At 40.0% G+C, this 23,865-nt stretch overlaps 1 protein-coding gene across 8 annotated transcripts in view; it reads left to right on the top strand.

The window, feature by feature from the left end:
- The window catches only part of STIL (STIL centriolar assembly protein), a 58,850-nt gene that overhangs the window by 32,132 nt on the left and 2,853 nt on the right, over positions 1-23,865 (top strand). For 6 of the 8 annotated variants that reach the window (XM_012434881.3, XM_021673310.2, XM_012434882.2 and 3 more), the window contains 4 exons: positions 2,396-2,561; positions 8,336-8,567; positions 13,777-13,990; positions 16,780-17,030. In XM_012434881.3, the coding sequence (XP_012290304.1) occupies positions 2,396-2,561; positions 8,336-8,567; positions 13,777-13,990; positions 16,780-17,030 (863 nt within the window). Of the gene's footprint in view, positions 1-2,395; positions 2,562-8,335; positions 8,568-13,776; positions 13,991-16,779; positions 17,031-21,225; positions 21,385-23,865 lie in introns of those variants that run through there. The other 2 variants (XM_064372319.1, XM_012434883.2) reach the window with 2 other exon arrangements.

Here is a 23,865-nt window from a genome sequence, read left to right as displayed (position 1 = left end):
AGAGTCTTGCTCTGTCACCCAGGCTGGAGTGCAGTGATCTTGGCTCACTGCAACCTCCGCCTCCTGGGTTCAAGCAATTTTCCTGCCTCAGCCTCATGAGTAGCTGGGATTACAGGCATGCGCTGTCATGCCCAGCTAATTTTTGTGTTTTTAGTAGAGATGAGGTTTCACCATGTTGGTCAGGCTGGTCTCGAACTCCTGACTTCATGATCTGTCTGCCTTGGCCTCCCAAAGTGCTGGAATTACAGACGTGATTGGGACTAATCACCGCAAGTGGCCTGGTCCTCTTGTTTTACAGGTAAGTAGAATGAGGATTAGGGAGAATAATTTAACCCAATGCCACATTGCTAGTTAGTAGTAAAACCATCTTATGCATATCCTAACCTACAATAGAATTGTATTTTTCTTTTATTTTTTGCCTCTAATGAAAAGTCTGTTATGATTAACTAAACCTTTATATACAGCTAAATATAAAGTCTGGATAATGGCTTCTGCTTCATCTCTAGTTTGTCAACCCTATATAATGCTTAGCCAGTATGCCCTTAAAGAAATAGTTAGAACCTTTCTGTATATCTATACTGGACTTATTCTACTTCTTGTATTCTGAAATGTTCCCTTTCCAGGACCTCTGTTGTGGGTTTCTTAGTCTTTTTTTTTTTTTTTTTTTTGAGGTAGAGTCTCATTCTGTTGCCCAGGCTGGAGTGCAGTGGTATGATCTAGGCTCACTGCAACCTCCACCTCCCAGGTTCAAGTGATTCTCCCGCCTCAGCACCTGCTAGTAGCTGGAATTACAGGCATGCACCATCATGCCCAGCTAATTTTTTGTATTTTTAGTAGAGACGAAGTTTTATCATGTTGGTCAGGCTAGTCTCTACGGAGTTCTTATTAATTATATCCTTGTGCAGAGTTTAGTCTGTAAATGTTGTCTTTTTTCTTCTTTCCTCACAGACATCTTTCTTTCACATACCTACCCCAAACCAACTGTTCCTCTCTTTCCCCCCAACACCAGTGGGAACAACCTGAAATGTATTTAAAATTTTTTTTTCATGATCCTATAACTATGCAAATACCTGTATAATGTGCATATATATACATATGACTTTTTAAAAAAATCTTTGTTCTATAAAATTGGAGTTATAGTGTTTGCATTTTATCAAAAAAAAGACAATGACATTTTTCAAATCAGTGAAAATGCTTTGAATGAGAACATCTGAGAAAAATTTAGCTCTGCTGTTTTTTAAACCTAGATCAATTCTTTGAAATTGTAAAGTATAATTTGTTTTAATTTTAATTTTTTTTTTAAACAAGAGTTCTCACTATATTGCCCAGACTGGTCTTGAACTCCTGGGATCAAGTGATCTTTCTGCTTTGACCTCCCAGAGTGCTAGGATTATAGGCGTGAGTCACCATTCCTGGATAATGTAAAATATCAATTGGAATTTAACATTATAAACACTTACCCAAAATTTTAATATACCTAAATATTTTTACATTGAAAACAGTTATTTCTCATTTATTTCCTGATTTCCTGTCTTGTTCAAAAAAAGACTAATTAGAAAAAGGACCCATTATGCTATTTAGAAATCTTAGTTACTTGGAGTTTGTATACTTAAAATGTAATATTATAGACCACAGGCCCTGGTCTAGATTATCTGAATCATATTTAGAAAATATGAAATATGATATAAAAAAATGCTTCTGTGTGTAAAGACACATAGTATTTTCCATATATATATATATATATATATATATATATGAACTTAAATTCTTTTTTTAGGTAACTTTTTTTTTTTCCGAGACAGTTTCACTCTTGTTGCCCAAGCTGGAGTGCAATGGCGTGATCTTAGCTCACCATTCACACTTTTTTATGAGTATCAACTTATAAATACTAATCTAAACACCTTGATGTTTTGCTTTTAAATGTATAATTAAAGGCTGAGGTGGACAGATTGCTTGAGCCCAGGAGTTCGAGACCAGCCTGGGCAACATGGCAAAACCCCATCTCTACAAAACATATGAAAATTAGCCAAGCAATGGTGGTGCATGCCTGTAGTTCCAGCTACGCAGGAGGCTGAGGTAGGAGGATTGATTGAGTCCTTGAGGTCGAGGCTGCAATAAACCATGATTATACCACTGCTCTCCAGCCTGGGTGACAGAGCAAGACCCTGTCTCAAAATAAAATAAAATAAAATAAAATAAAAGTAAAAGTGTTTCTTAACTAGTGAGAATGGCTTTCTAGATTGAATAAGTTTCATGGTATGGTCTAGTTGAAATGTGGGAAAATAGACTTAAAAGTCAGTTTCTTATAACTAGAGTGCTTTGTAATTCATTATTAAACTGCTGCCAGTTTTGATTACTTCCCTGTCAGTTTAAAGTATGTTTTTAATTGATACAGATTCAGCGTTTGTTGGAAGCACAGTCTCCGATGCCCTATTCCCCTAAGGTAACCACTGTTGAAGACACAGTACAAGCTGGAAGACAAATGGAGTTGGTTTCTGTGGAAGCACAGTCTTCCCCTGGCTTGCACATGAGAAAAAGTGTAAGCATTGCTGTGAGCACAGGTAATTTCAGTTTTTTTTATTTGTAAGGAAATTTTAAAAAATGCTTTTCATATCTGGTTTTTGAATTTTTATGTTCAAATTCGTGCACAGTGGAATAGGAACAAAAACCAAGGTGATGAGAGTGTGACTTAGGTTTTTGTGTAATTTTACTCTTTGTGAAATAAAACTACACTTGCAAACTGCATAACATGATGTACTGTTTGGTTTTGCTACTTTCCTGGCCTAGGCTGGACCCAAATTTTTTTTTTTTTTGAGATGCAGTCACGCTCTGTCGCCCAAGCTAGAGTGCAGTGGTGCAGTCTCAGCTCACTGCAACCTCCATATCCCAGGTTCAAGCAATCCTCCTGCCTCAGCTTCCTGAGTAGTTGGGACTACAGGCATGCACTACCACACCCGACTAAGTTTTGTATTTTTAGTAGAGATGAGTTTAGCCTTGTTGGCCAGTCTGTTCTCAAACTCCTGACCCCAGGTGATCCACCCACCTTGGCCTCTGAAAATGCTGGGATTATAGGAGTGAGCCACCACACCCAGTCATGGACCTAATTCTTTTTTTATTTTTTATTTTTATTGGAAACAGGATCTCACTCTGTTGCCAGGCTGAAGTGTAGTGGCACAATCAAGGCTCACTGTAGCCTCAACCTCCCAGGCTCAGGTGATCCTCCCACCTCAGCCTTCTGAGTGGCTGGGACTACAGGCACACACTGTAGACTACAGCCACGCAAAAATGCCTGGCTAATTTTTGTATTTTTTTGTAGAGACTGGTTTCACCATATTGCTCAGGCTGGTCTCAAACTCCTGGGCTCAGGTGATCCACCCACCTCAGCCTCCCAAAGTGCTGGGATTACAGGAGTGAGCCACTGCGCCCAGCCTGGCTGGACTGAATTCTAATAGGAGAAATCATTTGTGGTTTGAGGGATCAGGAAGGGTTTCATCTATGCAGTTGTTATTGAGTCTGGGCCTCAGAGGGTATGTAGGATTTCAGTAGATGGAGTTGAGGGGTGGGAGAGCAGATTGAGTAAAGAAAATATTATGGGCTCAATGAGAAAACCGAGCTCCAAGTTTTTTGGTGGCAATAAGAATGGGCAGGGGAGCTTGAGAATGGTCATGTAGATGCTGCTAAGATTTTATACTAATTGGATATAGCAGTTGAGGAAGAGGGAAGACTGAAAAGTTACTCCAGCTAAACGCAGTATGATATCCTGGAAAAATTGGTGAAATCCAAATAAAGCCTGGATTTTTGTTAATATTAATGTACTATGTTGGTATCTTGATTTTAACAAATGTATATAAGATGTTGACATCAGGGGAAATTGGATGAGAAGTATTTAGGAACTCTATATTATCTTTGCTTTAAATCTAGAGTTATTCCAAAATTAAGTTTATTAAATATACTAAATAAAAGTTACTGTAGGATTTTAAGCCTGGATGACAGAGGGGAATGGGTAGTACCACTTAACAGATGGAGGCAAGTTAGAGAAGCAGAGGATAGAGGACGAAGTCAGCTACATATCTCTTGCGATCAAGCTGCTCAGGGAAATATCAATAGAGAAACTCAAATGTCAGAAGAATAGGAGGGCAAGTGGGTTGATGACATAGACTTACGGATATAGAAGTAACGGATGAAGATTTGAGACTGGAGAATAAAAGTCTAAGAGGAAAAATAAATAAGTTCTATACTCCTTTTCTGAACCTATGTATTAACTGAACTATCCATGCAGCTAGGAGCAAGAGCCACATGCGCATTTGTAAGTCACATTCAAGTACTGACCCATATTAGTTAAAATTCTTTGATGCCAAGTAACGTAAGCCACTTTGAACTAATTTAAGGAAGGAAAAGGAATTAACTGGAAGAATATGGGATGTTTTGTAGAAGCCAAGGCCAAGAATGGAGCTGGACTTTAGGAAAAGACTAACTAGAAACTGGAAAATCATTAAGACTTTCCAGTTATTCTGTGTGGCTGTTTTACTCAATTTTGTCTGCAGTCTGCCTTTCACTGCTTTATATTTTAAAATGTGGCTGACCTAGAGCTTGTGTTATATAAGCTAAGTATGTGTTACACAGTTCTAATCATATATATAAACCATCTTGCTGTCCTTTGGTCCAAGCATCAAATTGCAAAGAACCTGAATGACCTACTTTGGATTAGGTTTTAATCCCTGGTTCAATGGTAAGTAGGTTGAGAAACACATAACAGGGACATATCTGCAACAGTAGTCCCACCTTGGTGGATTGCAGGGGTGATAGATAGTTCCCAAGAAAGTATGTGGTGTGTATGTCATAGAGGGCTGGTGGTAAAGGAGCTTGTGGATAGTATGAGCTAATATACTAAAATGTTTGGGATCATCCTATGTCTTCTTGTAAAATTCTTTATTTATTCTATTATAGTTGCTTATCATCTGAATCAGCAGACTGTAAGCTTTTGGGATCTGGAATACTGGCTTGTTCACCATTGTATCTGATTTCATAACATGATGCCTAAAACATAATGTGTACTGGATAAATAAGTAATTAAATGAAGTTATTCACACGTTTGAACTGATATTCTGAAATTGTTTTTGTTTGTTTGTTTGTTTGTTGGTAGAGATAGGGTTTTGCCATGTTGCCCAGGCTGGTCTCAAGCAATCCACCTGCCTTGGCCTCCCGAAGTGTTGGAATTACAGGGGTGAGCCACTGTGCCTGGCTTTATATTCTTTTCCTTTACTTTCTTTTTTCTTTTTGTTTTTTGAGATGGAGTATGGCTCTGTTGCCCAGGCTGGAGTGCAGTAGCACAATCTCTGCTTACTGCAACCTCCACCTCTGGGGTTCAAGCGATTCTCCTGCCTCAGCCTCCCAAGTAGCTGGGATTCAGGCACCTGCCACCATACCCGGCTAATTTTTCTATTTTAGTATAGATGGGGTTTCACCATGTTGGCCAGGCTGGTCTTGAACTTCTGACCTCAGGTGATCTGCCTTGGCCTCCCAAAGTGCTGAGATTACAGACATGAGCCACTGCTCCTGGCCTCTTTGTTGTTGTTGTTGTTGTTGTTGTTGTTGTTGGAGCTGGAGTTTCACTCTTGTCGCCCAGTGGAGTGCAATGATGTGATCTCAGCTCACTGCAACCTCTGCCTCCTGAGTTCAAGCAGTTCTCCTGCCTCAAGCCTCTTGAGTAGCTGGGATTACAGGCATGTGCCACTATGCCTGGCTAATTTTGTATTTTTAGTAGAGATGGGGTTTCACCATGTTGACCAGGCTGGTCTTAAACTCCTGATTTCAGGTGATGTGCTATGTTGGCTCCCAAAGTGCTAGAATGAGCCACTGTTCCTCGCCACCTGGTCTGATATTCTGAGATTATTTTAAACAAGTTTTCAAACATGATATATAGAAGTCAAATATTTTAAAATTTCATAGATGCAGATTCAGTTATTACTTATGTAGAAAATGAATTTTTTTTTTCTCTGCCACCCAGGCTGGAGTGCAGTGGTGCAGTCTCGGCCTACTGCAACTTCTACCTCCTGGGTTCATGCAGTTCTCTTGCCCCAGCCTCCTGAGTAGCTAGGATTACAGGAGTGCACCACCATAACCGACTAATTTTTGTATTTTTAGTAGACATGGGGTTTCACCAGGATGGTTTCGATCTCTTGACCTCGTGATTTGCCTGCCTCCACCTCCCAAAGTGCTGGGATTACAAGTGTGAGCCACCATGCCCGGTCTATTAATTTATTTTCATAAAATCACCTGAGTATATCCTCAGAGTAGAAACCATTTTGACTAGGATTTACTTTTTTTTTTTTTTTTGGGATGGAGTCTCACTCTGTCACACAGGCTGGAGTGCAATAACGTGGTCTTGACTCACTGCAACCTCCGCCTCCCAGGTTCAAGCGATTCTCCTGCCTCAGCCTCCTGAGTAGCTGGGACTGTAGGCACATGCCACCACACCTGACTAATTTTTGTATTTTTAGTAGAGACGGGGGTTTCACTATGTTGGCCAGGCTGGTCTCAAACTTCTGACCTCATGATCCACCCACCTCGGCCTCCCAAAGTGCTGGGATTACAGGCATGAGCCACCATGCCCGGTCTACTTTTTGGTTTTAACCATCTGTTTAAACCATTATATAGTAGCAATATTTCCCAAATTATAGAATGCATATGACTTGTGGTACAAAAGATGATTTTGGGTGTTAAACTGGTTAATGTTTATATTTTATAAATATATCTTTTCCAATACTCATAGGTATAAATACAATAAGCATATCAAATCTATGATTTTACAGAGAAGATGAGGCTTAGTAAAAATAGAGTTAATGTAAAGAAAGAGAGTAAGTAAACAATACTACACCCAAATAGCTCATAAAGATTGCAGAATAGGCCAGGCACAGTGGCTTACACCTGTAGTGTCTGCACTTTGGGAGGCCAAGGCAGATGGATCCCTTGATGCCAGAAGTTCAAGACCAGCTTGGTCAACATGGTGAAGCCTCGTCTTTAAAAAAAAAAAAATACAAAAATTAGCCACACATGGTGGCGTGCACCTGTAGTCCCAGCTACTCAGGAAGCTGAGGTGAGGGTGAGAGGATCACTTGAGCCTAGGGAGATTGAGGCTGCAGTGAGCTATGATTATGTCACTGCACTTCAGCCTGTGTAAAAAAGTGACACCTTGTCTCAAAAACAAACAAAAAGATTAGAAAACATCTCTTTTTTTAAATACCTGCCTGATATTACAGATATTACACATGTCCGATGCATTCCCAAAGTAGTCTCTTAAATATTGCATTTAAGTATCAAAACCAGAGAACCTAGGGATTTGTATTTTATATAGTATCTCATGTTATTCAGAACAGCGGTTTTCAATATACACACCCCACCCCACAGATGATATTCAGAACCTTAATATATAAAGCAAATCATTTCAGAGCCATTCTTCCTGAAAAAGAAGAATCCAGAATGTGCCCTTCTACCCCACCCATCCCCAGTTTTCTCTCTGTCTTCCACCTACCTCTTCCTAGCATTTCTGAGGAAATACGATCTAAAAACTTAGTTCTAAGTAATTGTATTAAGATAGCTGGGTTTTTTTTTTTTTTTTTTTTTTTTTTTTTTTTTGAGACAGAATCTCACTGTGTTGCCTGGTTGGAGTGCAGTGGCACAATCACAACAGCTCATTGCAGCCTCGATCTCCTGGCTGGGCTCAAGTGATCTCCCACCTCTGCCTCCCAAGTAGTTGAGACTACAGGCACACCAACATGCCTGGCTAATTTTTTTGGATTTTTTTTTTTTTTTTTTTTTTTTTTTTGTAGAGCCGGGATTTCTGCATGTTGCCCACCCTGGTCTTAAACTCCTGAGGTCAAGTGATCCTCCCACCTCTGCTTCTCAAAGTGTTGGGATTACAGGCATGAGCCACTGTACCCAGCCAGTATAGCTGTTCTTTTTTTTTGTTTTTGAGACAGAGTCTTATTCTATCACCCAAGCTGGAGTGCAGTGCCACAATTGTGGCTCACTGCAACCTCTGCCACCTGGGTTCAAGCAATTCTCCTGCCTCAGCCTCCCGAGTAGCTGGGATTACAGGTGCATACCACTATGCCCAGCTAATTTTTGTATTTTTAGTAGAGACAGGGTTTCACCATCTTGGCCAGGCTGGTCTTGAACTTCTGACCTTGTGATCCACCCACCTCTGCCTCCCCGAGTGCTGGGATTACAGGCGTGAGCCACCTCGCCTGGCCAGCTATTCTTAACAAAGGTTTGTCAGAGTATAATTTTTAAAGTTGAATATTTGTTTCAGTATCTTAAATTATTTAACCTCCAGGTGCTAGCTTGTTTTGGAATGCAGCAGGTGATGATCAAGAGCCTAACTCTCAGCTGAAGCAAGATGATACCAAAATTTCCAGTGAGGACATGAATTTTTCTGTGGATATTAATAATGAAGTCACAAGTCCTCCAGGTAGTACATCTTCATTAAAAGCAGTTGATATTCCCAGTTTTGAAGAGAGCAACATTGCTGTGGAAGAAGAATTTAACCAACCACTTTCTGTATCCAAGTAAGGTCTCTTTGATTTAGTCTTTTGTCCTACTTAAAAAAAAAATTTTTAACGGACAAATAATAATTGTATGTATTTGCGGGGCACAATGTTTAGATGCATATTTACAATGTGGAATGATTAAGTCAGACCAACAAATCTATCACTTAACATACTTAACGTTTTTTGTGGTAAAAACATTTAAAGTTGACTATTAGCAATTTTGAAATATACAATGCATTATTATTCATTACAGTTGCTGTTCTGTTCAGGTTTTTTTGTTTTTAATTCTAATTTCTTTTAAGTCTGACTCAGAAATGATTTATTTTCTAAATGGTATTTTCATTTACGTTTTTTCATTATGTCTTTATCTTATATAATTTCTATGTAACTGTTAACTCTGAGCCTTCTAGAATCATTTCCAGATGTCAGTCATTGGCCACATATATATATAATTTTTTTTTTTTTTGAGATGGAGTCTCACTGTTGCTCAGGTTGGAGTGCAATGGTGCAATCCCGGCTCACTGCAATCTCCACCTCCAGGGTTCAAGCAATTCTCCTGCCTCAGTCTCCCAAGTAACTAGGACTATACAGGCACAGGCCATCATGCCAGGCTAATTTTTTGTGTTTTTAGTAGAGATGGGGTTTCACCATGTTAACTAGGATGGTCTCAATCTCCTGAACTTGTGATTTGCCTGCCTCGGCCTCCCAAAGTGCTAGGATTACAGGTGTGAGCCACTGCGCCCAGCCCAGTCATTGGCTCTATTAATGGTCTGGACGAATCGGAAATCGGAAGAAGACTTCAAAAATACACAAGCTCAGGCCTCACTCTAGAGTTTCTGATAATGTTAGGTTCCAGATGGAGGTGGAAAATTTTCTTTTCTTTATTTCATTTAATCAAGTATTTTATTTTATTTTTAATTTTTTTTTTGAGTTTGAGTTTCGCTCTTGTTGCCCGGGCTGGAGTACAGTGATGCAATCTCAGCTGACTGCAACCTCTGCTTTCCGGGTTCAAGCGATTCTCCTGTCTCAGCCTCCTGAGTAGCTGGGATTACAGGCACCTGCCACCATGCTGTGCTAATTTTTGTTTTTTGTTTTTTGTTTTTGAGATGGAGTCTCACTCTGTTGTCCAGGCTGAAGCGCAGTGGTGCAATCTCGGCTCACTGCAACCTCTGCCTCCTGGGTTCAAGCGATTCTCCTGCCTAAGCCTCCTGAGTAGCTGGGATTACAGGTGCACACCACCACGCCCAGCTAATTGTTGTATTTTTGGTAGAGACAGAGTTTTACCATGTTGGTCAGGCTGGTCTCAAACTCCTGACCTTGTGCTCTGCCTGCCTTGGCCTCCCAAAGTGCTAGGATTGCAGGTATGAACCATTGTGCCCGACCTGTAATTTTAGTAGAGATGGGGTTTTACCATGTTGGCTAGGCTGGTCTTGAACTACTGACCTCAGGTGATCCACCTGTCTTGGCCTCCCAAAGTGCTGGGATTACAGGTGTGAGCCACCGTGCTTGGCCTATTTTATTTTATTTAATTTTTGAGACAGAGTCTCACTCTGTCACCTAGGCTGGAGTGCAATGGCACTATCTCAGCTCACTGCAACCTCTGTCTCCCAGGTTCAAGCCATTCTTGAGCCTCAGCCTCTTAAGTAGCTGGATTACAGGCATGTGCCACCACACCCAGCTAATTTTTGTATTTTTAGTAGAGATGGAGCTTCCCATGTTGCCTAGGCTGATCTTGAACTCCTGACCTCAGGTGATCCACCTGTCTCAGCCTTCCAAAGTGCTGGGATTATAGTCATGAGCCACTAAGAGATGGGGAAATTTCTAAAGATTCTCTATATTGCTATTATATATGAAAAAGTCTATTTTTGAGAGCTACAACCGGAATATTTATATGTGAAATGTTATCTGAGACTGGCTTCAAATTAATTCTGTGGGAGAATGAAATGGCTAGGAGTATAAATGAAATGAAATTGGCTATTTGTTGGTAATTTTTGAAACTGATTGTATATGGTGGTTTGTTAAATAATTCTCTCATGCTTGAAATTTTTCTCTTTTTTTTTTTTAATTTGTTTTGTTTGTTTGTTTTTGTGAGACAGAGTCTCACTCTGTTGCTCAGGCTGGAGTGTAGTGGCATGATCTCAATACACTGCAACCTCTGCCTCCTGGGTTCAAGCAATTCTCTGCCTCAGCCTCTCGAGTAACTGGGATTACAGGTGCCTGCCACTGTGCTCGGCTAATTTTTTTGTATTTTGAGTAGAGATGGGGTTTTGCCATCTTGGCCAGGCTAATCTTGAACTCCTGACCTTGTGATCCACCTGCCTCGACCTCCCAAAGTGCTTGGATTACAGGTGTGACCCACCACACCTGGCCCTCTCTGTTTTATATAAGAACCACAGATTACTGTTCTAACCAGAAATATGTTTTTTAATATTGCTTTCCCTAGTTATTTAAAAAATGTTTTATTTTCTAATTTTGAAAGTAATAAATGCTCATTGTATAAAATCGATAAAATACGTAAAAGCATAAACAAGAAAAGGAATACCATCAAGTATATCGTGTTTATAAATGTCATCTTATACTGGGCACAGTGGCTGACGCCTGTAATCTCAACACTTTGGGAGGCTGAGGCAGGTGGATCGCTTGAGCTCAGGAGTTCAACACCAGCCTGGGCAACATGGCAAAACCCCATCTCTACAAAAAATACAAAACTTAGCCGGGTGTGGTGGTGCTCACCTGTAGTCATTACCACTTGAGAGGCTGAGGTGGGAGAATCATTTGAGCCCGGGAGGTTGAAGCTGCAGTGAGTTATGATTGTGCCACTGTGACAAAGAAAGAACCTGTCTGAAAAAAAGTAAATGGCAGCTTGTGAATTTCATTTGACAAGATCTTGACTATTATTTTATTTCAAATTTATTTTCTTTCTTTTTTTTTTTTATGAGACGAAATTTCCCTCTGTCACCCAGGCTGGAGTGTAGTGGTGTGGTCTTGGCTCACTTCAACCTCTGCCTCCCAGGTTCAAGTGATTCTCCTGCCTCAGCCTCCTGAGTAGCTGGAATTACAGGTGCATGCCACCACGCCTGGCTAATTTTTCTATTTTTAGTAGAGACAGGGTTTCACCATGTTGGCCAGGATGGTCTTGAACTCCTGACCTCATGATCTGCCTACCTCGGCCTCCCAAAATGCTGGGATTACTCCTCCTAACTGTACTTCTTTATTTTTATTTTTGAGACAGAGTATCACTCTGTCGCCTGGGTTGGAGTGCAGTGGCTATCTTGGCTCACTGCAACCTTTACCTCCTGGGTTCAAGTGATTCTCCTGCTTCAGCCTCTTGAGTAGCTGGGATCACAGGCATGCACTAACACACCCAGCTAATTTTTGTATTTTTAGTAGAGATGGGGTTTCATCACATTGGCTAGGCTGGTCTCCATCTCCTCACCTCAAGTGATCCGCCCCCCTTGGCCTTCCAGTGTGTTGGGATTACAAGTGTGAGCCACTACAGCCAACCTAAATATATATTCTTTGACGACTGTCTCCCCAACTTGCCTTCCCCAACCACCCCAGCCTCTGGTAACCACCATTCTGCTCTCTCCTTCTATGAGATAAACGTTTTTAGATACTACATTTGAGTGATAATCTGGGCCTGGCTTATTTCACTAAGCATAATATTCTCCAAATTATCCATGTTATTGAAAATTTCAGGATTTCCTTTTTTTAAATGGCTGAATTGTCTATACTTATCGAATTTTCTTTATCCATTCATTCATTGATGGACACATAGGTTGATTTCATATCTTGACTTGTGAATAGTGCTATAGTTAGCACAGGGGCACATATATGTCTTTTTTGGCATACTAATTTTATTTCTTCTGGATAGATAACCCAGTAATGGTATTGCTGGACATATGGTAGTTCTATTTGTAATTTTTTGAGAAACCTTCCTTAGTGTTTTTTGTAATATAATTTTATACAAATCTGCATCTCCATTAACAGTGAGCAGGGATTCCCTTTTCTTCACTATTATTTTAAAACTTGGGCCTGGCGTGGTGGCTCATGCCTGTAATCCTCCCATTACAAGGGGAACAGATCACTTGAAATCAGGAGTTCGAAACCAGCCTGGCCAACATGGTGAAACCCTGTCTCTACTAAAAATACAAAAACTAGCTTGGCACAGTGGTGCTTGCCTGTAATCTCAGCTACTTGGGAGGCTGAGGCAGGAGAATTGCTTGAGTCTGGGAGGCAGGGATTGCAGTGAGCCAAGATCACACCACTGCACTCCAGCCTGGGTGACACAGCGAGACTCCATCTCAAAAAAAAAAAAAAAAACCCAAAAACTTAGAATGAACACCAGGCTTCAAAGAAAGTTGTCTTAAATATAAGTAACACAAGTTAAAAGGTATCATGGTTTAGTTTATTTTTATTTTATTTTATTTATTTATCTATTCATTTTTAGAGAAGGGATCTCACTATGTTGCCCAGGCTGGAGTGCAGTGGCTATTCACAGGCACAATCCCACTACTGATCAGCACAGGAGTTTTGACCTGCTCCATTTCCGACCTGGGCTAGTTCACCCCTCCTTAGGCAACCTGGTGGTCCCCCACTCCTGGAAGGTCACCATATTGATGTTGAACTTAGTGTGGACACCCGATCAGCATAGCGCACTACAACCCAGAACCCCTGGACTCAAGTGATCCTCCAGCCTCAGCCTCCCAAATAGCTGGGACTACAGGCACGTGCCACTGCGCCTGGCATGGTTTATTATATGCAGCCTGTTAAGATGGGGCATTTTCGTTTTTGTTTCTTATAGAAACAGGGTCTTGCTCAGATACCTAGGCTGAATATAGTGGTACAATCATAGCTCACTGCAGTCTTGAGTTCCTGGGCTAAGTGATCCTTTTGCTCAGCCTCTTGAGCAGCTGGGATTACAGGTGCATGGTGCCACACCCAGCTAATCAAAAAATTTTTTTGTATAACTGGGGTCTTGCTATATTCCCCAGTCTGATCTTGAACTTCTTGCCTCAAGCAATTCTTTTGCCTTGCCCTCCCAAAACACAGATTACAGGCATAAGCCACTGTACCTGGGTAAGATGGTATGTTTATGTAGCATCAGTAAGAGCTAAAAATACAAACCAGATGCTGCTTAAATCTTAACCCTTTCTTCCAGAGTTACTACATTGCAATTAGATGTTAAATGTACCTTGATAACTAACACATTATATATTCTTCCCAGCAGCTCTTCTCTAGTTGTGAGGAAAGAACCTGATGTACCTGTGTTCTTTCAAAATGGCCAGCTGGCAGAAAATGTAAGCATGTGTTTACAGACTGGACCAACAGGGGGTGCCAGTAACAATTTGGAAACATCAGGGGAACCAAAAATTGAGCAAGTAATGCAACCATTGCCTCATCAACCATCAGATAACCAGAAAATTTACCAGGATTTGTTGGTAAGAAAATTTGAGCATTTCATCTTTTAGAGAAATTATTTAATATAGGATATACTAGTTAAGCTTTTCCTGGATTTAAACTGATTGAGACCTTAAGATAAAAAGATTTTTGCCAAATTAACAATGTATCATTTCTTTTAGCTTTTCATAAATTATAACTTAAATTCAGTAATTTACTTAAACATACCTAAGTATTTAGAAAAAAAAGCTTTATTTTTAAAGTATAAATATGCCTAATTCAAACCAAAATTAGTAAGAGTCTCAGAAATTTGAAAATTGGAAAGTAGCAGGATATTTATAATAATATTTATTGATTTTAATTCAGGTAAGCCAGTGTGTATTAAATACTTAGCTTAGTCTAAGGCAGTAGGCTAAGTGAAGTCGATACTATAAAGCTGAATATGATACTCTGTGCCCTTGAGAGCCCAGGGGAAATAACAGCACATGCAGACTAGTAACAAACAATTATAAGACGGATTGTTGAGAAGTAGCAGTGTAAAGCAAAGAGAACACAGAATTAGTTCTGGTTGGAGGAACTAGTCTTAGAAATCTTAAAATATGACCTGGGACTTAATGGTTAAAGAATCCATGGCTGTGACTATCACCCAAATTGTAGAACATTTGATTTGTCCATTTGCAAGAAAGCTAATTAAACATACTTCACAGGGCCCTATGTATCCATCAATGAACGCATATTTGTTATTTGCTTGCTAGGTCCTAGACTGGTGTGAGTAGCTTGTATGCTTAGGGAATGAAATATGCAGAAATAGTATCACAGGTCATTCTTGCTTTTAGAAAGTGAGAAAAAAAAGGAGCCTAATTCTGTGAATATCACAAAGGCCTAGTTTGTAACTGAAACATACTATCATCAAATGAAAGCATTATTTAAAACCTGTTTATAAAAAATTTAGCAGCCAGGCACAGTGGCTCACACCTGTAATCCCAGCACTTTAGGAGGCCGAGGTGGGTGGATCACGAGGTCAGGAGTTCAAGACCAGCCTGGCCAACATAATGAAACCCGTCTCTACTAAAAATACAAAGAATTAGCTGGGGATGGTGGTGGGCACCTGTGATCTCAACTACTTGGGAGGCTGAGGCAGGAGAATGGCTTGAACCTGGGAGGTGGAGGTTGCAGTGAGTGGAGATTGCACCACTGCACTCCAGCCTGGGTGACAATGTGAGACTCTGTCTCAAAAAAAGAAAAAAAATAGCATAAATCCTTGAAAATACTTGGAGAATTACTGAAACGATTTTTTTTTTTTTGAGACAGGGATTCGTTCTGTTGTCCAGGCTGGAGTTCAGTGACCTGATCTCAGCTCATTGCAACCTCCACCTCCTGGATTCAAGTGATTCTTATGCCTCAGCCTTCCAAGTAGCTGGGACTACAGGTGCCTGCCACCACACCTGGCTAATTTTTTTTTTTTTTTTGGAGACGGGAGTCTCACTGTGTTGCCCAGGCTGGAGTGTAGTGACATGATCTCGGCGCCCTGCAGCTTCTGCCTCCCAGGGTCAAGCGATTCTCTTGTCTCAGCTTTCCTAGTAGCTGGGACCACAGGCACATGCCACCATACTCTGCTAATTTTTGTATTATTAGCAGAGACAGGGTTTCACCCTGTTGGCAGGCTGGTCTCAAACTTCTGGCCTCAAGTAGGCCTCCCGCCTTGGCCTCCCAAAGTGCCTGGGATTTCAGGTGTGAGCCACTGCACCCAGTCTTGGCTAATTTTTGTAGTTTTAATTGGGACCGGGTTTTGCCATGTTGGCCGGGCTGGTCTCGAACTCCAGACCTCAAGTGATCTGTTTGCCTCAGCCACCCAAAGTACTGGGATTACAGGTATGAGCCACGTACCCATGCTCAAATGAGTTTTAAATATGTTGGTTTTTATTTATGTATTTTTCATTTTATTTTATTTTTGAGACAGAGTCTCACTCTTTTGCCCTTACCTGGAGTACAGTGGTACCATCTTGGCTCTCTGCAACCTGGGCCTTCTGGGTTCAAGTGATTCTCATGCCTCAGCCTCCTGAATAGCTGTGACCACAGGCACATGCCACCACACCCAGCTACTTTTTGTATTTTTAGTCGACACAGGGTTTTACCCTGTTGGCTAGGCCAGTCTTGAACTCCTGACTTCAAGTGATCCGCTCACCTCAGCCTCCCAAAATGCTGGGATTGTAGGTGTGAGCCACCATGCCCAGCCTATGTTGGTTTTTAAGTGAATGAAGTCTGAGCAAACATTCTGTTTTCTCTAGGGTCTGATGAAATTGTTCATTAGGATGTGCTTCTATAAAAACCCCATAATACCTGCAAATAATTCCATAATGCCTGCCTACTTGATGCTTTGCAGAATTTGACAAGATGATATTATTTTGATTTTCCCTGCTCTTTACTTATGGTATCATTAAGGTCTTAACATAAAATTGTTTTTTAACTTTCTAAATTTTTTTTAGTTTTTATTTTTTAGAGACAGTCTCACTTTGTCACCCAGGATAGAGTATAGTGGCACAATCATGGCTCACTGCAACCTCAGCCTTGTAGCTTAAGTGGTCCTCCTGCCTCAGCCTCCTTAGTAGCTGGAACAACAGGTATATGCCACCATGCCCAGCTAATTTTTAGTTTTTTGTAGAGTTAGAGTATCACTGTGTTGTCCAGGGTGTTGAACTCTTGGGCTCAAGTGATCCTCCTGCCTCGGCCTCCCAAAGTACTGGGATTATAGGCATGAACCATCACACCCAGCCCTAACATTGTTAATAGTGATTTTTCAAATTTTTGTTTGTTTGTTTGTTTTTGTCAGGGTCAAGTAAACCACCTATTAAATAATTCCTCCAAGGAAACTGAGCAGCCATCTACCAAAGCAGTAATTATCAGCCATGAATGCACCAGAACCCAAAACGTTTACCATACAAAGAAAAAAACACATCATTCAAGACTAGTAGACAAAGATTGTGTTCTTAATGCAACTCTTAAGCAACTAAGAAGCCTTGGAGTAAAAATTGATTCTCCTACTAAAGTGAAGAAAAATGCACATAATGTGGATCATGCCAGGTAAGTTTTAAAATTTTTGCTTTAAAGGGTGAATAAATTTTAATTTCTCTATTTTTATCCATCATTGGCTAGATGAATAAATTTTAGATATATTATGGCAGTCTTATCAGAAAAGGTATGTTTGTGCCTCAATTCAATTGATTCATCATTTATTCAGGGTCTACCATACTCATGATAAGTAAGAGATTCTTCATTTTTGTGGGAGAGAGGGTTATATACATAAGTAATTTGAGAGAGATTATGGGGTGACTCCTGGCTGAATAGGCCAACAAAGTATTTAGGAGTCTTGAGGAAAGAGAAAGGAGTTTCATTTGGCAGTGTCTGAAAAGTCTTTCTGGAGGTGATAAGGTCTGTTGCAGCTACTGGATGTACAGTTATACAATTGCGCCATCTAAAAAGCAAAATCATTCCCTTTTTCTAGGAATGTTCCCAATTGGTCATGTTCTTCTGTTCAGATTCCTTTCTACCAAAAGATGACCCCAGCACATAACTTATGGCTGGGCATGGTGGCTCACACCTGTAATCCTAGCACTTTGGGAGGCCAAGGTGGACAGATCACCTGAGGTTGGGAGTTCGAGACCAGCCTGACCAACATGGAGAAACCCTGTCTCTACTAAAAATAAAAAAATTAGCTGGGCATGGTGGTGCATGCCTGTAATTCCAGCTACTCTGGAGGCTGAGGCAGGAGAATCACTCGAACCCAGAAGGTGGAGGTTGCAGTGAGCTGGGATTGTGCCATTGCACTCCAGCCTGGACAACAAGAATGAAACTCCATCTCAAAAAAACAAAGAAAAGCACATAACTTACTAAAAAGAAAATAAAGTCTCAAGATTATATTATTAAGGCCTAGCATATTTTCTGTTAATTATTTTTTGTTTTCTAATTTAAAAGTAATAAAAAAATTCGTGATTTTAAAAAACAAACAATACACAAGACAGCGTAAGATTAAAACACAAAAGCTACTACTACCCACATTTCTGTCTGACTCTTCTAAAGTTACTTCTCTTAACCATTTCTTTTGTATTCTAGAAATGTTCCATGAATGTTTAAGTATATATGTATGTGATAAGCTTTATGATTTGATTTTTTCTGTTACTATTTTAATTTTGAGACAGTCTTGCTCTGTCACCTAGGCTGGAGTGCAGTGGCATGATCACGACTGACTGCAGCCTCAACCTCTTGGACTCAGTTGATCCTCCCATCTCAGCCTCTTGAGTAACTGGGACTACAGTCATGCACCACTACTTGGCTCATTTTTTATTTTTTGTAGAGATTGGGTCTTGCTATGTTGCCTAGTCTGGTCTCAAACTCTTAGACTCAAGCAATCTTTTCACCTTGGCCTCCCAAAGTGCTAGGTAGGATTATAGCTGTGAGCCATTGCGCCTGGCCTGTGTTTTTTTTGTTGTTTTTTTGTTTTTTTAATTAAGACCAAGTCTTGCTCTGTCGCCAGGCTGGAGTGCAGTGTCACGATTTTGGCTTACTACAACCTCTGCCTCCCCAGTTCAAGCTATTCTTCTGCCTCAGCCTCCAGAGTAGCTGGGACTACAGGCATGTGCCACAATGCTCAGCTAATTTTTGTATTTTTAGTAGAGACGGGGCTTCACCATGTTGGCCAGGATGGTCTTGATCTCTTGACCTTGTGATCTGCCCATCTCAGCCTCCCAAAGTGCTGGGAGTACAGGCGTGAGCCATAGTGCCTGGCCTTTTTTTTTTTTTTAACTTAATATTATAATATATTGGATACTTTTCCTTATAGTTATATACAGTTCTCTTATGTATTTAAACAGCTGCATAGTATTTTTTTGTACCTTTGTACTAGAATATATTGAACTCCAATGCTCTATTACGGCCCTTTAGGCCAAATCTCTTATTTGTTATTTCAAACAATGCTAAGTGAACATCATTCTACAAGTACAAATATCTTTGTAGAATAAATTCCTAGGTAGGCAGGATCAAAGAGTATGTGCATTCAAAGTCTTAGTAGATACTACCATTGCTCACCAAATAGTTGTATCAGTTTATATTCCTACCAATAGTGCAGAAGAGTGAGCTAGCATTTTTGAGGTTTTTATCTATGTTGTAAGATAGAGGCTATGTATCCTAACCCTTTCCCTCTTGTTAGAGCTGCTACATGTACACATGTGTGCCAGCTATCATTTCATGAATACATTCACTTCAACAAATATATATTGAGTTTCTACTGTGAGCCAGCTTATATGAGATAGCATGATACACAAGATAACCTGGTAAAGAAAGACATCTTTGTTCTCAGAGTTTACAGTTCAGTGGGGAAGACACAGATAGTCAGTATCTTTTATGCCTGCTATGAAATGGAAGGATATAGAATGCAATGGAATCACATAGGAAAGGTAGCTAACTTTAGGAGTATTTTCATACTGTGTCATAATTACTCTACATTAAAATGGCCCCGTTTAAAGATTTGTGCCAATTCAGACCAAATATATCTTAAAGTTATAAAAGTTATATTATTGATGCGTTTTCTGTATATTTTTAAATTTTTTAGTTTTTAAAGATAGGATCTTTCTCTGTTGCCCAGGCCTGTCACCCAGGCTAGAGTACAATGGTACAATCATAATTTACTATAACCTCAAACTCCTGGGCTCAAACCATCCTCCTGCCTCAGCTTCTTGAGTAGCTAGGACCACAGACAGGTGCCATCATCTCTGTGTCATTTGATTAAATATGAAACTATCTGCAATAGTTGCTCTTATAAGAGTCAAATTTTGTTTGCCAGTTATCTTACGCTTACGTCTGGAATGTCCTATTCCAGATTAATTCGCGTTGTTTCAGTTTGACTTAAACTTAGTTTTTTAGTATAATGTCCTACCACTCCCTACCAAGTTCTAGCCTATTTACCATTGGCATTTGCAGGATTCTTTGATGTTACTTTTATCTAAGATGCTCTTTTTTTTTTTTTGAGATGGAGTTTCACTCTTGTTGCCCAGGCTGGAGTACAATAGCGTGATCTCGGCTCACCGCAACCTCCCAGGTTAAAGTGATTCTCCTGCCTCAGCCTCCTGAGTAGCTGGAATTACAGGCATGTGCCACTATGCCCGGCTGATTTTGTATTTTTACTAGAGATGGTGTTTCTCCATGTTGGTCAGGCCAATCTCAAACTCCCAACCTCAGGTGATCCACCTGCCTTTCCAAAGTGCTAGGATTACAGGCATGAGCCACTGCCTGGTTTCATGCCTGGTTTGAGATGTTCTTTTTCACCTTTCTGCTTGCCAGAATCCTTTTTGTCCTTCAAAGCTGACCTCAAACGTCACTTCTTCGGTCAAAGTTTCCTGGACCTCTCAGAGAGTGTTGATGTTTTATCCTTTTAAAATACCTTGTTCTCAGTAAATTGTAGCATGTATTTGTGACAGCATTTTCAGCAAGATTTTAAATAGTTCTAAATCCTGATTGCCTCTACCACTAACTTAATGGGCCTTCAGAGAGTCATTTGGCTGAATGAATGACATTCCTTCTACTCAGGTGATCACTGAAGCTTACAATGAAGGTTCATTTTTAGTGTCTCTGTAGTATTTACTATCAGTATTTATGACCTTATATTGTTATCTTTTTAACATGTGTAGGTATAACATAACTGATACACTAAAAGTTTATGAGGCAGTTGTTTAGAATTTAAGACAAATTTTTCTGTAGAAACAGTGTTACAAATTATAGGTTAAATATTCTAGGAAGCTAATCCTTATAATCCATATTGCTCCTCTAGCTCTGTAAACTAGCCATCTTTCATCATTGTATCTGTGTGAAAACTCATTTCATGTTACAATTCTGGACTCCAGGAGCACATCCTCCCACCAGAAGAGTGGCTAAGGCAGGGAAAGGAATACTTGCTTTCTACTTTCCTGTTAATAGAATGCCACAGAGATTAAGAGAATCTAGAGGCAGGAAGGCAGGGAAAGAGGGTGCCAGACATACCTAGAAATTCTACAGGAAATGTAGATCGTGGGTTCGAGGTCTGGAAGCAACTTCTACACGTAGGTTCCCAATTGGAGTGACCTTTTAAATTCAAAACATGTCTCAAGCAGTCTCTCTAGTTGCTTCTTTACCCTGCTTCCTGGCTATCTGCTTAGTATTTGAAAAACTCTGTGTAGGATAAGTAGTAGATAACAAATCTGGATTCAAACAGCGTAATGAATCAAAGTTAATTTTTTTTTTTTTTGAGAGATGGGGTCTCGCTCTGTTGCCCAGGCTGGAATACAGTGACAGTCATTGGAGCCTCAATCTCCTGGGCTCAAGTGATCCTCCCACCTCGGCTTCCTAGGTAGGTAGCTGGGACTACAGATGTGCAGCACCACACCCAGCTTATTTTTATTTGTAGAGATGGGGGTCTTGATTTTCATCTGAGTTGGAATAATTTTAGAGCTTTGCTTAAATTGTTGGCATGTGGCTGGCTCTCTTACTCGAATTTATTCATGGACTTTCATCGTTCCTTTGTGACTGCACATCTAATGAGATTTTAACATAGGTATAATTTGTGCTTAGGCTTTTAGGGTTTGATTAGTGGCCGAGCGCAGTGGCTCACGCCTGTAATCCCAGCACTTTGGGAGGCTGAGGTGGGTGGATCACCTGAGGCCAGAAGTTCAAGACCAGCCTGACCAATATGGTGAAACCCCATCTTAAAAAAAAGGATTTGCTTAGTGGAGTGGCTTCCTTTTTGCTTTTTATCTTAATTACCCTAGTGTTTATATGCCTTGGTTCTGAGTACTATCAATTTTTTTTTTTTTAAGCGATGTGGTCTCTATTTTGCCTAGGCTGGCCCCTTGAACTCCTGGGCTCAAGCAATCCTCCTGCTTCAGGCTCCTGAGAAGCTAGGACTACAGGTGTGCATACCACTGTGCCTGTCTTGATTTATTTTGCTATTAAAGTAACTATGTCTCATTGCCCCTGCCCTGCCCTCCAAGTTGAAATTGGCTAGTTTGTGTTAGGCATTGAAACTTGAATAGACTTCTAAACTGATATTGACTAATTTTTGGATCTTTTAACCATTCTGTAAAAGAAGATCTAGTTAAAATTAGAGGCTGGGCATGGTGGCTCACACCTGTAATCCCCTCACTTTGGGAGTTTGAGATGAGAGGATCACTGGAGCCCGGGAGTTCAAGACTAGCCTGAACAACATAGTGAGACCCCATCTTTGCGAAAAGAAAAAGTTTTGGTTAGCTGGGCATGGTGGCATACACCTGTAGTCCCAGCTACTTTGGAGGCTGAGGTAGGAGAGTCACTTGAGTCTGGGAGGTCGATGCCATAGTGAGCCATGATTGCACCACTGCACTCCAGCCTTAGTGGCAGAGTGAAACCTTGTATTAAAAAAAAAACATAAATTAGACCTGTTTTCTTTAAATATTTAACATTTTTAATTAGAAGTTTTTATTTATTCTTATCAAATTATTTACGTTAATATTATCTATAGACTGAGGAAGTAGGCAAAGTAGAAAAATACTTCAAAAAATATTGTCACTATTAATAAAAGAATAATGTCTGGATAAATTAATAGTATCTCTTTAATCTTATTAAATAGTCTTCAAAGTATTAAGTACCAAGAAGGTTAAGGGAGAATTTCGAGGTTACAAAGACCAGCATTATCGAGCACACTGATCCATTGTTTGGTGATGACATCACTGGTTTCAGGGAATATTAATGATTGGAAATAGTTTCTTCCAAATTTCACGTGCTTATAAGAATGAAAATATGTAATGGTAATTTGATTTTTGTGGGTCTGTGAATGCAAGCAGTGGCTAGCATGTATAAAACAGCTAAATTTCTTCATGGCATGATGTAGAAAGCCATAGCATATTCTTTGACTACAATATATTGTTCACCACAACAAAAATAGTGCACAAAGGACTCTGATAGAAAAACTCCAAGTTACTGAATATAGTACAGTAAAACGGTGGTTATAGAGCCCCAGAGAGGAAGACAGGCATAGATTATCTCAGCTTGCTGTGTACTAGCTGTTCAGCTTTGGGGAAATTAGCTCGAATCTCTATTCCTTAGTTTTCTCGACTGAGAATAAATATAACAATAGTACCTACTTCTTTTATTCATTCAACAAATACTTGCTGAGCGCCTACTATATGTTCTAAGCATTGAAGATACTACAGTGGGGATTGGAATAGGGAAAACTCTGCCCTCATTGGCTTTCATGAGAGTGCTAGACAATAAGAATTGAGCATTGATTGAATATATAGATGTATATATTCAATGTATAGATAGTGATAAGTGCTAAAAAGAAAACAAAAAAGTAGGGGAAAGGGAATGTAAAGTGTTGAAATGAAGAATAAGATAGAAATATTTGATAGGGAATACCTCCCTGAGAAAGATTACTCTGAGGAATCTATACGAATAATACATGTAAAGCATTTAGCAGAGTATCTGGCATATATAGGGACTCAATAATTAGTGGGCTGGGTGCAGTGGCTCACACCTGTAATCCCAACACTTTGGGAGTTCGAGGAGGGAGGCTTGCTTGACCTCAGGAATTTGAGACCAGCCTGGCTCTGTAATTGTGCCAACATTAGTAAATGACATGCAGTTGCCACTGCACTCTAGACTGGGCAACAGAGCAACATCCTGTTTCAAAAAAATTAGCAGCTATTTATTGTATATGTGATATTAAGGAAAAGGTAAGTCAGTTGACTTAACACTAATCAAAGTGAGTTAAAGATTATATCTAATAAAAAAAGTGTTCCTGTGTGTGTGTTTATATCTAGAGACCAGTTGATGTTTTTTATTCATTACAAATGGAATCTCTTCAACTATGAACAATTTAATTTTTTTACTTACCAAAGCTTGTACTGTTATATAT

This window comes from Aotus nancymaae, unplaced genomic scaffold (assembly GCF_030222135.1).
Source record: "Aotus nancymaae isolate 86718 unplaced genomic scaffold, 86718_ANA_hifiasm-v0.15.2.pri h1tg000007l, whole genome shotgun sequence".
Classification (NCBI taxonomy): Eukaryota; Metazoa; Chordata; class Mammalia; order Primates; family Aotidae; genus Aotus; species Aotus nancymaae.
Note: the sequence above shows the minus strand (reverse complement) of the source record. Positions and strands in the feature narration are given on the sequence as shown.